Source organism: Suricata suricatta, chromosome 17 (assembly GCF_006229205.1).
Source record: "Suricata suricatta isolate VVHF042 chromosome 17, meerkat_22Aug2017_6uvM2_HiC, whole genome shotgun sequence".
Taxonomy (NCBI): Eukaryota; Metazoa; Chordata; class Mammalia; order Carnivora; family Herpestidae; genus Suricata; species Suricata suricatta.
Genome location: NC_043716.1, coordinates 38,748,626 through 38,762,960, shown reverse-complemented (window position 1 = coordinate 38,762,960; position 14,335 = coordinate 38,748,626). Strand labels below are relative to the sequence as shown.

Sequence of the window (14,335 nt, the reverse complement as noted above, 5' to 3'; positions counted from 1 at the left end):
CATGGTTAATTTGGTAAGGGTCTCTTTTAGGGTTTCTAATGACAGCCAATTTGTTCAGGATCTACATTACTAACCTTAGCCAAATTGGTGGGCCATCTAGCGGCCACTCGAGGACCCCCCCCATTAGAGTCTGGCAGTAGAGGCGTAGGCTCTCCTTACCTTTTGCCGTGTTGAAATCCCATGCCCAGATTACAGGCACTTAATACCAACAGAACATCTTATCCATAAGAGGAAGGTTAGCGTAATCAGGAACTTTTTGCTGTTTCCCCAGCTTTCTGGGGCAACATTTGTCAGTCCGATGGCAAAGAGACAACTGTCCTGCTACTTTTGACTAGGGGCTCAAGAGAGGCAGAGGACTGTGTCTCCCCCCTCCCAACCCCCATCCCAAAGATCGTTTCTGTTCTTCAGCTCCCTGCCCCCCGAAAACAGGGTCTGTTTGCTCTGCCTCCCATTCTGGTGTCTGGTCCAGGCTGCAGCATGGGTTGGGGGACAGAGTTGGGAGACAGACTGTACCCTCCCCACAGATTCCTGTCCATGCTGGAGGAGGAGATCTATGGGGCGAACTCTCCGATCTGGGAGTCGGGCTTCACCATGCCACCCTCAGAGGGGACCCAGCTGGTGCCCAGGCCAGGTACACGCCCTGGTAGGCCCTGCAGGCTTTTGGCCTGGTCTTCCTGGCTGAGCGCAGCCTCCTGCCGGGGTGGAGGCAGTGGGGACCTGAGGGAGGGCTCTGAGGGCCCAGATCCCTTTTGGGGACCCACCACCACCTTTGACTGCTCCCCCCGCCCCCGATTTCTCTCACTCTCAGCTACAGTCAGTGCGGCAGTTGTTCCCAGTGCCCCCATCTTCAGCCCCGCCATAGGTGGGAGCAGCAACAGCTCCTTGAGTTTGGATTCGGGAGGGGCTGAGCCCATGCCAGGTGGGTACTTGACCCCTGACCCTCATTCATCCCTCCCCTAACCCATTGCTGTCCACGGGAGACCCTGCCAACTATCCCGGCAGGTGAGAAGAGGAAGCTCCCAGAGAACCTGACCCTGGAGGATGCCAAGCGACTCCGTGTGATGGGCGACATCCCCATGGAGTTGGTCAACGAGGTCATGCTCACCATCACCGACCCTGCTGCCATGCTGGGGCCTGAGGTGGGCAGCTCGGCTCACTGAGCAGTGTGGGGAGGGGACCTCACCAGCCTGCAGTCTCGGCTCACCACCCTTCCTCTGGTGCCCAGACGAGCCTGCTGTCCGCCAACGCAGCCCGGGACGAGACGGCCCGCCTGGAGGAGCGCCGTGGCATCATCGAGTTCCACGTCATTGGCAACTCGCTGACGCCCAAGGCCAACCGGCGGGTGTTGCTCTGGCTTGTGGGGCTGCAGAACGTCTTCTCCCATCAGCTGCCACGCATGCCCAAGGAGTACATCGCCCGCCTCGTCTTTGACCCGTACGTCCCCAGAGGAGCCCCAACCACACCTGGGCGCCTGTCCTCAGCCCCCGCACAATGCCCCCACTCCCCGCTTCCTCCAACGTGCGGGAATATTTGTTCCTCCGCTCTCAGCACTGGGTGCAGCCCCGCCCTCCAAAGCTGTGGGGACCTCGGGGGCATTTGGGGAACAGGGAGGGGCAGTGACCTGTCCCCTCTTCCCTTAGGAAGCACAAGACTCTGGCCTTGATCAAGGATGGGCGGGTCATTGGTGGGATCTGCTTCCGCATGTTTCCCACCCAGGGCTTCACAGAGATTGTCTTCTGTGCTGTCACCTCAAATGAGCAAGTCAAGGTGAGTGCGTGTTCCTGGCCATAGCCCCGTCTGTCCACCTGCTTCTGAGTTTGGACTGGGTCAGAGCAGCAGTCCCAACCCTTTTAGTGGCCAGGCTGTTCCTCCCGGCCCCACAAGGTGGCAGTTGTTCTTTGACAACTGTTGTATTAAGATAATACTTGTTGACAGATGAAGGCCCCAAATCAGTGACGCTTTTATTTTTTTAGAATTAAAAAAAAAAATTTTTTAACATTTATTTATTTTTGAGAGACAGTGCGATCAGGGGAGGGGCAGAGGGAGAGAGGGAGTAGACACAGGATCTGAAGCAGGCTCCAGGCTCTGAGCTGTCAGCACAGAGTTCGATGTGGGGCTCGAACCCATGAACTGTGAGATCATGACCTGAGCCGAAGTCAGACGCTCAACCAACTGAGCCACCCAGGCGCCCCCTCAGTGATGCTTTTAAATGGACCTGGATTTGCTTCATCACAGGAACATTCATATACACTGGGGAGTTAATAATTTTTACACTAGCCCTGGGCTTGGTGATAGTCCTGGGCTCCGTCCCCGAACTGTCACAACAGACCCACTGGTCGGGTCCCTGGTTCTCCTGTTCTACAGAACGCAGGTCTGCGTGGTGCCTCCTTGGCCCTGATGTGTGTGGGAGACACTCTGCCTTCAGTGTTGCAATGAGCAGGGCCCTTGTGATTCCTCTTCCCCTTTCCCCCCAACTCTGAGGCCTGGGGAAGTGGGAACCAGTGACATGTGGACAGCAACTTCTTGGTTGGGATTTCGATCCTGGCCTTAACTGTGGCTGGCTGTCTGACCTTGGACACATTTCCAAACATAGTTGAGTTTTAGTTTTGTTTTATTTTGTTTTTTGTTTTCTGTAAAATGGAAGTAATAACACTTAACCTCATGGATTAACTGGAGAGCTAGTGTGTAAAGTACCAAGCACTACATCTGGCCCAGAGCAAGCGCTTTGAAATTCTCCTTCACTTTCTCCCCACAAACTTCCCTTCCTCTGCCAGTTGCCTTTCCTCCTACGTGTCCGGGGTCCCCTAGCTATCTCTATGTCCTGTCCAGTCTGCTCCCTCCTTTTGGGGCCCCTGTGGTAAGCCCTGCTCCCCTCCCCCACAGGGCTACGGGACTCACCTGATGAACCACTTGAAGGAGTATCACATCAAACACAACATTCTCTACTTCCTCACCTATGCCGACGAGTACGCCATTGGCTACTTCAAAAAGCAGGTGACCCTCCCCTCCCTGCACGTTTGCCTGCTGCCTGGGGCTAGCGGTCATTCCTTCCAGCCCCTGGTGTGGATGGAATGGGAGTCCCTTTCATGTCCCCTGCTGCATCCAGCACCTACGGGGAGGGCTTTCGCGCCCATCTTCCTGCCCCCTGCTGCCACCCCAAGTGAAGAGTGAGGACCCGGAGGGCAGCAGGGCAGGCTGGAGGAATAGGGAGGCCCTTGACGGGGAGGCGGAAGGGGCAGCTGACCTGGAACCTTTCCCGAGACAGGGTGATTGAGCCCACACAACAGAGAGCACTGTACCAGCCACCGCAGGCAGGGGTCCAGGAACCGGGCAGGACAGCCACAGCCCGCACCGCCCTCAGAGGCTCCTGGGGGAATGGCTGTTCAAGTTGGAAAAGGCTTGTCCACCGATTGGGTCATAACTGTCTGCTCCCTAGGGCTTCTCCAAGGACATCAAGGTGCCCAAGAGCCGCTACCTGGGCTACATTAAGGACTATGAGGGTGCAACGTTGATGGAGTGTGAGCTGAATCCCCGGATCCCCTACACAGAGCTGTCCCATATCATCAAAAAGCAGAAGGAGGTGTGTATGTGTGCATGTGTGCACACTCATCCCTGGGGCTTGTGTGCACTCATCCCTGGGGCTTGTGGGGGAGAGCACCCATGTGAGTGTGTACCACAGGTGTGTGCGTGTGTCAGCCAGGCCTGGGGAGGGCCAGGATCTTGGTTCTTGCTTTGTCTCACAAGGAAGTTGGGAGGCGAGGCTCCCGGGCTCTGACTGTGGCCCTTGGAAGGGTTTCCTCTGGGGCCGGAGTTGGTCCCTCAGACCCTGCCTTCCCTCAGATCATCAAGAAGCTGATTGAACGCAAACAGGCCCAGATCCGAAAGGTCTACCCCGGGCTCAGCTGCTTCAAGGAGGGTGTGAGGCAGATCCCTGTGGAGAGTGTCCCCGGCATCCGTGAGCAGGGGTCTTGGTGGGGGAGGGGGCCCCCTGCTTGGTGTGTGTTCTCAACTTCTTAGGGGTGCTCTCCCCACCCACTCCCCACTTTGCAGGAGAGACAGGCTGGAAGCCGTTGGGGAAAGAGAAGGGGTGAGTGCTGTGTGGAGGGAGAGGGTGTTGGGGGAGGCAGAAGGACCAAGGGCCTCAGACGTGGCATCTCTCACCCCAGGAAGGAGCTAAAGGATCCAGACCAGCTCTACACAACCCTCAAAAACTTGCTGGCTCAGATCAAGGTGGGGAGACCAGGTTCCCTTCTGGGGTGGGCGGCGGTCACGCGCTGGGCTTGGGGCACAGTGGGCCTGGCTCCAGCTTGGCTTTCCTCCCTAGTCACACCCCAGTGCCTGGCCATTCATGGAGCCCGTGAAGAAGTCGGAGGCCCCTGACTACTATGAGGTCATCCGCTTCCCTATCGGTGAGGACACTCCATTCTGACCCCTTCCTTCCACATCGGCCCCCAAATCTACTCCTGCTCCTGCCTTCACTGGGCCCCACAGCCCCCCCTCTCCTCAGCCTCTTCAAAGCATGCCCTTACTTCTTGCTGCCTCAGACCTGAAGACCATGACGGAGCGACTGCGCAGCCGCTACTATGTCACTCGGAAGCTCTTTGTGGCTGACCTGCAGCGGGTCATCGCTAACTGCCGCGAGTACAACCCCCCGGACAGCGAGTACTGCCGCTGCGCCAGTGCCCTGGAGAAGTTCTTCTACTTCAAGCTCAAGGAGGGGGGCCTCATTGACAAGTAGCCTCTGGGTTTGGACCACAGCCTTGACCTGGAATGTCTCTGCCTCGGGTTCTGATCCAATCCCGGGGTGCCCCTGGCACCCAGGTTCCTCTCAGCTTGAAGCACTCCAAACCCAGGCCCTGAAGCCCTTTCTGGATCCTCGGGCAGCCCGAGCCTGCAGCTCTGTCCTACTCTTCGTTGTATCCGACCTTGGGGAGGGATCTCCTGGATCTGGGTTTCAGCCCCTCTAAAGTGGCTGGTGGCTAGAAGTGAAACCCTGCCCGGCCCCGGTGGCCCCCAGCCCTGCCTCCACAGAGCCATGAAGTCTTGGAGTCCTCAGCCTGGCCCACGGTTTCCTCGAGGGTTGGACTGCCACTTTTAGCTTGAGGGAGGGGGTTTCAGGGTTTGGAAGTTCAATTGGGACTTTGGGACTGGAATGGCCATGCCTTGCCCTGCACTGTTCTGTCTGTCCCCCAGGGTTGGGGGGCCTGGGGACCATTTGTTTCCTGGCATTAATTCCTCAGAGGGAACAATAAAGCTCTTTCTTTTTCCCCCCTCTGTGTGATTGTTTCTTTGTTAGAGCCCGTAGCCTCAGCAGGCTGACCCTGTTCCCAGTACCTCCTACAAGCTGGACTCTATTAAATCCCAGATTGTCCCAGGGCCACCCTCCCCAGCAAGCCTCATACATAGTCCCGTGCCCCTGCGGTGATGGCACCTGGCTGGCCACAGCCCCCACTTCCACTCCTGGCCCAGGTGTGGGCGCTGCTGAGGTCCCAATCTCCACCGGGCCACCGTCACCTGGGTCGACATGGTTACAGCTGACTTAGAAGGGTGAGGGGTGGGGTGGAATGGTGGAGACCACTCTTGGGGGAGGAGCCGGCAGAACAGGACCCAGAGGAGGAGGAGGAGGAGGAGGAGGAGGCGGGAAAGGGTACTTCCCTGCAGAGTTTTCAGGCAGCGGGGATTTCTTAGGCAGATCTCTTGACAGACTGGCTCCTCCCCTGAGTTTCAGTTTCAGTTTTTGATCTCAGCACAGCGCAGAGGCACCAGGTTGTTGGAGCCAACAATCATCCCCTGCGCCTCGGCAGGTGGTGCATATAAGAGCTGGCAGGGCAGGGGCCAAGTGGTCTGTGTTCAGTCTCAGCCAGATTTGTTTCCAGGTAGGTCCCTTCGGTGGCCTGTCCCACCTCCCTCCAGCAGGATGCGGACATCTCGGCACTAGACTGGGCTGGCCAGGAGCGGGGAGGGAGTCAGGATGGCCAGCGGTCTGAGTCTCCTTCCATTCCTAGAATGGAGCTGCGACCCTACCAGTGGGAGGTGATCATGCCTGCCCTGGAGGGCAAGAATATTATCATATGGCTGCCCACGGGGGCTGGGAAGACCCGGGCAGCCGCTTATGTGGCCAAGAGGCATCTGGAGACCGTGGATGGAGCCAAAGTGGTTGTGCTGGTCAACAGGGTGAGTAGCCTGCTCTCCCCTCTGCAGGGTCTCAGCTCCTCAGGTGCCTCACGGAGCCCTCTGGATCTCCAGGGCTGCTGTGGCCACCTCCAAACTCACCTGCCTTTTCTCCCGTGTTCCCGTCCCCAGCCAAGTCCTGGGGGTCACCTTGCCTCCTCCCCATCCCCCTTGCCCCAACCCAGCTTCCTCTCCTCGACTCCCTCCCCACTCCCAGGTGCACCTGGTGACCCAGCATTCCGAGGAGTTCAGCCGCATGCTGGACAAACGCTGGGCTATTATAACTCTGAGTGGGGACATGGGGCCACGAGCTGGCTTTGGCCACCTGGCCCGGAGCCATGACCTGCTCATCTGCACGGCCGAGCTGCTACAGATGGCGCTGACCAGCCCTGAGGAGGAGGAGCACGTGGAGCTCAACGGTGAGGGCTGTGAGCCAGGGGAAAGAGTACACACCTGAGGCACCTCGGCCTGCCAACCCCAGGGCGTCTCTACTAGTACAGCTGTCGGGGCGTTTTGTGGGAGTGAGGGGATCCCCATTTGCCAAACCCCGGCATACACCCTAGTAGAAGCAGATCTGGCTATAGTGCAGGATCTTGGGCAACTCAGCCCCACTGCTGAGCCTCAGTTTACTAATCCGTAAAATGGAGATAAATCATCCCTGCCTAGGCCATTCTCTGGAGCCTGGCTGCAGGTTGTGAAGGGAGGAAGGAGTTAGATGAATGGCGGGGACTACATGGGAAAAAGCTGAAGAAGGGGAAGAAGGGCTTTGCAAAGGTCACAGCCTTACCCTGCATTCACCACCCTTCCCCCTCCCAGCCTTCTCCCTGCTGGTGGTGGATGAGTGTCACCACACTCACAAAGACACCGTCTACAACATCATCCTGAGCCGGTATCTGCAGCACAAACTCCAGAGGACACGGCCCCTGCCCCAGATCCTGGGTCTCACAGCCTCCCCAGGCACTGGCGGGGCCTCCACACTCGACAAGGCCATTGACCACATCCTGCAGGTTAGCTTGGTTCCTATGACCCTCCTGCCACCAGGGTCCTCCCTGCCCTGCCCCGTGCCCACCAGCCCTACCCAGGCTCTCCTGGGTGACAGCCCAGCCTCTTTGTCACTTAAGCTGCAGCCTCTATTGGCTTCTTGCACGTAGCATTAGATTCCCCTCTGTCTACTGTGGCTTACATAGTTCCATACACACAGACCCAGCCCTGCCTCATTTCCCCACACAACCCCCTCACCCCTACTCCACAGGCCTCCTCCGTGTCTCTGGAGCATATCATGCTTGTCCCCTTCTCAGGAACTTTGTGGTCACCGTTCCCCCTGCACTTGACCTGTCTGGCTCCTTCTTGCCATTCAAGGGACAACTTAACTGTCACCTTGTCAGAGTCTTCCCTGACCACCCCCACTGCCGCTATCACATCATCCAACTTTATTCTCTTCAGAGCTCATTAACACTGAGTGAAGACCTCTCCTTCGGTTATTCTTTCCTGGTTTGTCCATCTGTCTCCCAATGCCAAAGTAAGACATTTGGGATCCCCACTGCCTCCAAGGAGCACTGGGCCCAGAGAGGACGAGCAATAGATGTTTGTTGAGTAAATGATTCCCCAACTTCTTTTTTTTCTTTCTTTTTTTTTTTTTGTATGTCTTTATTTTATTTTGAGAGAGAAGGATAGAGGGTGAGCTGGAGAGGGGCAGAGAGAGAGGGAGACACAGAATCCAAAGCAGGATCCAGGCTCTGAGCTGTCAGCACAGAGCCCGACGCGGGGCTCAAACCTACGGACTGTGAGATCATGACCTGAGCTGAGGACGGATGCTCAACCGACTGAGCCCCCCAGGTGCCCCTGATTCCCCAACTTCCAGTGGCCCTGCTCAGTGGTAGCTGGGACCTGTCCTGTCCCAAAGTTCTGCCATTGTCCTCACAGGACTCTGCACCAGTCCAGTGACTCTCTCCTCTCTTGCCCCAGCTCTGTGCCAACCTGGACACATGGCGCATCATGTCACCCCAGGACTACCGCCCTCAGCTACAGGAGCACAGCCCTCAGCCCTGCAAACAGTACAACCTCTGCCACAGGCGCAGCCAGGTGAGTGGCAGAAAGGGTATGGGCAGTGGGTGGGGTCTACTAGAGCCCTGATTCCACCTCCCCTAGCTCTCGTGACTTCCGGTTACTTGCTTTTCTGAGTCTTTTCTTCCTTCTGTGAAATGAGAAAGTTGCAGCCCATGCCCACAGCCTGCTGTTTGGTTTGACTCCGGAGACTCCTCTGTGAGCACCTGTCAAGACGCTCCAGCACCCCGCCCAGTGCTTTGCAAACGTGAAACCTGGGGCACAAAGGAGGTTCTCCAGCGGTACAGACACTGGCGTCTGCTATGACAAGGCTGCACAAAGGTTTAGACATTGCTGTGCTCAGGCTAGAGTTCAAGGGCACATAGGGGGTGGAGGCAGAACAGGAACCAGGTGCAGGAACTTGACCCGTGCCTCCAGTCGGGACTCATTCACATCCCAGCAGGCTTCCATCCCCAGCTCCTTCTCAAACACCGACGGGGCAGCAGGAGTGGTGAGATTTCACGTGGAGATCAGTGCGCCCACTGGGTGCTCGTTGCTCCCCTCCCTCATGTGTATAGGAATCCCTTCACTCCCTCTTCTCATCCAGGACCCTTTTGGGGAAATGCTGAAGGACCTCATGGACCGAATCCACAGCCGCCTTGGGATGCCCGAGTTGAGCCGGGACTTTGGGAAGCAGACTTACGAGCAGCAGGTGGTGGAGCTGAGCCAGGAAGGTGAGAAGGGCTGTCGACGCGGAAAGCCTGGAGGCTGGGACCTGCCTGGGCGGAGCCTTTAGGGGCGAGGCTTAGCCTATCGGGGGCGGAGTCTAGACCGGTGGAGGCCTGGAGGGGCGTGGCCGCGCAAACCCTGAGCCCACCGCCCTCCTGCAGCGGCCAAGGCCGGGCTCCTTGAGCGCCGGGTGTACGCGCTTCACCTGCGGCGCTACAATGACGCACTGCTCATCCACGACACGGTCCGTGCTGTGGACGCGCTGGCCTCGCTGCGGGAGTTCTACGACAGGGAGCGCGCCACTAAGACCCAGGTCCTGCAAGCTGAGCGCTGGCTCCTGACACTGTTCAATGGTGAGGCCCGTAGGAACTGGACCAGACCGGGCACAGGCGCCAACACAGGTTGGGAGGGTGCCAGTGAGGGTACTACTGGGGCCCTGTTTTTGTAACCGAAAGTCAAGGCCGTGGATAGGGGAAAACATGTATGCCCTCATTCGTGAAAGTTTGCATAGATACAAAAACGAATTCATGGTATTGACAAAGACTTTTTAAAAGCCACGGAGTTAGGGGACCGTCCCTTGAAAGTCTGGCCTGTGTGGTACCTTTAACTTGGGCAAGCGCGTGGTCAGAGGGTAAAATTTAAGGCAAGAGGCCTCAGCATGGCTGAGGTTGAGTTAGTTAATCCTGGATAGCAGGGGTCAGCATGAAAAAGTCAAGTGTCATCCTGGTACCTTGGTTGAAGAGGGGGTCCCAGGTGAGATATGTCTACAAAGGATTCTATACTGAAGGCCCCTGTGGAAGGCTGGCTGCCAGGATGGGAAGAGGGAGTCCTTAAACATTCTCTTGGTGCCGTCCTGGGGAATTAGGAGCTGAGATCCTCAGGCTCCCTCTCCCCCTGGAGCCCAATCCCTGGGAACCACACCCTCTCCCATGCCCTGCCCACCTCCAGGCCTGAGTTCTGTGCCTCTGTTTTGGACTTTTCTGGCAGACTACAAGAATAAGCTGGCCGACCTGGCAGACTGGAGCCCAGAGAACCCCAAACTGGAGACGCTAGAACAGATCCTGAGAGAGCAGCGCTGGAGCTCCGATGGCCCCCGGGGCATCATCTTCACCCAAACCCGCCAGAGCGCTCACTCCCTCCTGCTGTGGCTTCAGCAGCAACCCAGCCTGCAGACACTGGACATCAGGGCTGACCTGGTGATTGGGGCTGGCAACAGCAGCCAGAACACCCATATGACCCAGGTGTGGGCTTTGGGGGAAGGAGCCGGGGCTGGGGGGAGCTCCTAGGGGAGATGTCCAGCCCTCCTTCTGCCATGCTGGTAAGCCACCAGGAGGTTCAGGCTCAGGGGACAGAGTCTTCAGCACAGAGATATGGGGGACTGATTTTTCCCAGGCAGAGGGCAGAGAACTGCGGGGGAGAGAGGTGGACAATGAGATTCCCAGTCCTGAAGGTTTCTCCAATCTGGGGGCCCCTGGGGGCAAAGAGGCAGGAGCTTGCGGCTCTGTAGGTAACGAGGTAAGGGAGGTTTTCAGGACAGAGGATCAGAGGCCTGGGGTCCTTTGCTGGAGAAGAATAGGTCCTGAGAGCTCTAGAATAAAGGGGTGAGGATCCTCAGGAGTCCATAGGGGAGACAGGGGTCAGATGGTCACCTGGGAAGATGGGCAAGCACTGGGGGTAGCAGTGGAATCTCAGGCCCCCTAGGCAAAGGGGCCAAGACTGTCATTAAACTGGAACCAGGTGAGGCTGGGCTGGCAGGAGGGCAGACCTGAACCCACCTGGCCTACCGTCCTCTTTCTCCTCCTCTACCCCAGAAAGACCAGCAAGAAGTGATCCGGAAGTTTCGGATTGGCATCCTGAACCTCCTGGTGGCTACCAGCGTGGTGGAAGAAGGGCTGGACATCCCCCACTGCAACGTGGTGGTGCGCTATGGGCTGCTCACCAATGAGATCTCCATGGTCCAGGTGCGCAAACCGTGTGCTGCCAATAGCTCTCAAAGATCCTTGTGGGACCCCAGGCCCGCTCAGGCTCCTCCCTCTCTCCTTCCTCAGGCCAGGGGCCGCGCCAGGGCTGGTCAGAGTGTGTACTCGTTTGTGGCCACTCAAGGCAGTCGTGAGCTGCGGCGGGAGCTGACCAACGAGGTGCTGGAGAGGTTGATGGAGCAGGCCGTGACTGCCGTGCAGAAGATGGACGAGGCCGAGTACCAGGCCAAGGTCTGTGGGCAGCCCGCACCCCTGCGTGCAGAGGAGGGCCGAGGACGCTCTGCCCGGAAGGTCTCTGCACACCCCCCTGCTCCCTCCTCCTCTGGGGGCTAACTTGGCCCACCTAGGAAGGTTTAAATGGAGAGAAGGGTAGAGGCCAAAGGTGAGGCTGCCTGGGAGGGCAAGGGCTCTTCTCCAAATGCCTTGGGAACAGGCCTCACCCTGAGCTTTTAATTCCTCGTCACCAAATACTTTGTGTATCAGTGAGAGCTGCCTTACAACCCTTCCAGCACCAGGCGGGGAGTGGGGACAAGCCAAGTCGCACGTACAAAATAAACCCAGAATCAGGACTTCAGTCTGTTCCCCCGAGTCAGGGTCCCCATCATCCAGCCTCGCCCGGGGTTGGCCCCTGTTTACTCCTGTTATCCAGCATAATTATTAATGACGCCCTATGTTCAACACAAAGAAGCAGCTTTGCACAAAATCCTCCAAAGAGAAGGCAGAGACTCTGGTGACACTGTTCGCTCTGCTCCTGCGATCGTCTCTGTTCCACATTATTTTCCTCCACAGAGCTGTTTCTAAAAGCCCCAAGGAAGGTTGAGGAAAGTTTCTTCTGGGTACTAATGATCTAAGGTTTTCAGGAGCCCTTTGTTCCCTGAGCACATTGCCGGGGTCAGGCGTCTAGGGGCCCCAGCTATGTCGTGTCCCTCTCGGCCTCCAGATCCGGGATCTGCAGCGGGCAGCCCTGGTCAAGCGGGCCGTGCAGGCAGCCCAGCGGGAGAACCGGCAGCAGCAGTTCCTGGCTGAGCAGGTGCAGCTTCTCTGCGTCAACTGCATGGTGGCCGTGGGCTATGGGAGTGACCTGCGGAAGGTGGAGGGCGCCCACCATGTCAACGTGAACCCCAACTTCTCGTGAGACCAGTGGGAGGGGCTGGAGGGAGAGGGGGGGAGGGCACAGGCAGGATGGGGGACTGAGAACCCCTCCCATCCAGACAGAGCTCTGAGGGTTTGCGAGCTTAAACAGCATTTTGACCGGGATGGGGTCTGCAGACAGGTTTTATCGCCACCCCATTTTGCAGGTGGGGTAACAGAGGCTCAGAAAGGCTAAATGACTTGTCCAGGCTCCCACAGCCACTGTGTGGTTGAGCAAGAGCTGGAATTTAGGACACCAAATGCTGAGGGAGCCACAAACTGCCTTCCCCCCACAGTCCTACCTAGTCTGAAGACAGAAGGGCTGGTTGTCCCTCAGCCATTCTCTCATCCTCCATCCCCTAGAGGGGAACCTCCGCCCCCCTCCACTCATCCATCCATTCATTAAGGACTGATTAGGGACCCTCTGTGGGCCAGGCCACTGTGCCAAGGATCTCCACACAGGCTGTCTCATTTTAGGAGGTAGCCCTTCAGCCAGGCCTTGCAGGATGGATTGGGCTGGAAGGTGGGATGCGTACAGGCAGGGATGATGTGATAGGACTGATTCTGGTTGGTCTGAGTGGGAAAGAGGGTGAAGGATGAGACTCTGAAGAAGACAGACTAGCCTGTGGAGAGCCCTGAAGGTCAGGCCTGAAAGTCTAGCCTTTGTCCGGGAGGCAGTGAGGAGTCTTGGATGAATTTCGAGCAAAGGAATGTCAAAGGGAATGTCAAGGTCAGATTTACATTTTTAGAAGATCACCCTAGCAGTTGGCGGAAGAATGGCATGGGTTCAGAGTGAGGATGGAATGGGATGGAGGGGTGGGGCAGGGAGATCTGTTGGGGGAAGGTTGGGATCCTCCAGGTGGGTAGTCCTAAGGCCTGAACTTGGGTGGAGGGCATGCCATGAGGCAGCAAGACAGGGCTTATTGAAGGTTGGATCTCCTCGCTTTGGGAGGTCTCTGTGCCTCTTGGCAGGCAGAAAAGCCCAAGGTCCAGGTGGAGGCTCAGCAAGCAGGAAGGCACAAGATCGAGGCCTAAGCGGGGTGGGGATGGGGTTGGGGGAGACCTGCTCATGAGCACTGGGGCCACTCCCCTTCCCCTCCAGGATCTACTACAATGTCTCCCGGGTGCCTGTGGTCATTGACCGAACCTTCAAGGACTGGAAGCCTGGGGGTGCCATTCACTGCAGGAACTGTGGGGAGGTAAGTGTTGGGGCCATGGCCCTTAACTCCAGTCTTCAGAAGTCCCCAGTCCGAGAGAGGAGGCCCAGCCTCTGCCAGTAGGACACCTCACAGGGATGGGGGAAACAGCTCTGCCCCAGGAGCCCCTAGTCTGAGGAGAGTTCTAACCACAGTGTGACTGGGGAGACAGCTCTGAGGTGGGAGACAGGCCCTGCATTCATGGATGTATGAGTCTCTCCTCCCCCAACTTGAGGAGAGAGGCCCAGTCTGAGGACAGTGACCCAAACCCAGCCCTCTCTGTTCCCACCCTCAGCCCTGGGGTCTGCAGATGATCTACAAGTCATTGAAGCTGCCAGCGCTCAAAGTTCGCAGCATGCTTTTAGAGACACCCCAAGGGAGAGTCCAGGCCAAGAAGTGGTCCCGCGTGCCCTTCCTCGTGCATGACTTCGACTACCTGCAGCACTGTACCCAGAACCTGACCGACCTGTCCCTGGATTGAGCACCTTGTCCCTGCAGTGCCTCGCTCAGGCTGCAGGGGGCGGAAGAATCCACTGCAGCCGCCATCTTCCCCGGAGCAAAGCCGGGGCCGAGACGCCTCCTGCCTGAGTCACCGGCTCAAGGTGTCAAGCTGACCAGCCACAGAGGAACCCCGGGCGCCCAGGCTGGCTCAGACTCCCTACGTACCCACAGACACCCCAGCGCACGAGATGGAAGCGTGGGGGTTGGGGGGATTGAGAAGGAAACTGAGGCAGGAGGCTAGCCACACTATACTAGCAAGCACCACAACTTCCCTTGACCCCCTGACATTCCCTCCCTGCCAAGGCGCCTTCTATATTTTGAGGCTCCCCATAAACTGAAAATAAAGAAGTGGAAAATTGGTGTCGAAAAGTTACGGTATTTTAAAAATAGATTTGTTGAGGTATCACTGACATAAAATAAACTCCATAATCACACAGTGCAATCTGATAAATCTTAACCTGTCTTCCGCAATCAAGACAGCGAACATAGCCATAGCCCTCAAAAGTTTCCTTGTTCCCATGTTATTCCCTCCCTCCTCCCCATCCTCCTCCACTGATCTGATACTTTTAATGTTAAAAGTTGTGT

The 14,335-nt window shown here is 57.3% G+C and overlaps 2 protein-coding genes across 5 annotated transcripts in view; both read left to right on the top strand.

The window, feature by feature from the left end:
• KAT2A (lysine acetyltransferase 2A) overlaps positions 1–5,274 on the top strand; it is an 8,526-nt gene extending 3,252 nt beyond the window's left edge. Inside the window, exons 7-18 of one of the 2 annotated variants that reach the window (XM_029928727.1) lie at positions 525–631; positions 809–919; positions 1,003–1,139; positions 1,226–1,434; positions 1,641–1,767; positions 2,884–2,994; positions 3,437–3,580; positions 3,841–3,955; positions 4,051–4,087; positions 4,167–4,230; positions 4,325–4,409; positions 4,545–5,274. In XM_029928727.1, coding sequence (XP_029784587.1) covers positions 525–631; positions 809–919; positions 1,003–1,139; positions 1,226–1,434; positions 1,641–1,767; positions 2,884–2,994; positions 3,437–3,580; positions 3,841–3,955; positions 4,051–4,087; positions 4,167–4,230; positions 4,325–4,409; positions 4,545–4,738 — 1,441 coding nt within the window. In that variant the 3' untranslated portion in view covers positions 4,739–5,274. Of the gene's footprint in view, positions 1–524; positions 644–808; positions 920–1,002; positions 1,140–1,225; positions 1,435–1,640; positions 1,768–2,883; positions 2,995–3,436; positions 3,581–3,840; positions 3,956–4,050; positions 4,088–4,166; positions 4,231–4,324; positions 4,410–4,544 lie in introns of both variants that reach the window. The other variant, XM_029928725.1, reaches the window with a different exon arrangement.
• Positions 5,275–5,640: 366 nt separating this feature from the next.
• DHX58 (DExH-box helicase 58) lies at positions 5,641–14,123 on the top strand. Of its 3 annotated transcripts, none has more exons than XR_003904702.1 (13): positions 5,641–5,876; positions 6,006–6,174; positions 6,389–6,590; positions 6,988–7,178; positions 8,137–8,253; positions 8,822–8,948; positions 9,105–9,296; positions 9,931–10,184; positions 10,755–10,904; positions 10,992–11,153; positions 11,863–11,952; positions 13,156–13,252; positions 13,545–13,636. XR_003904702.1 is itself a non-coding variant. In XM_029928710.1 (13 exons), exons 2-13 carry the CDS (start codon positions 6,007–6,009, stop codon positions 13,728–13,730), a joined length of 2,037 nt encoding a protein of 678 aa, XP_029784570.1. In that variant the 5' UTR covers positions 5,643–5,876; position 6,006; the 3' UTR covers positions 13,731–14,123. The 3 variants fall into 3 exon arrangements, 2 of the variants coding, with proteins under 2 accessions (XP_029784570.1, XP_029784571.1); XM_029928710.1 differs by having other exon boundaries at positions 5,643–5,876; positions 11,863–12,053; positions 13,545–14,123; XM_029928711.1 differs by lacking the exon at positions 9,105–9,296 and having other exon boundaries at positions 5,643–5,876; positions 11,863–12,053; positions 13,545–14,123.
• The last annotated feature ends 212 nt before the right edge of the window (positions 14,124–14,335 follow it).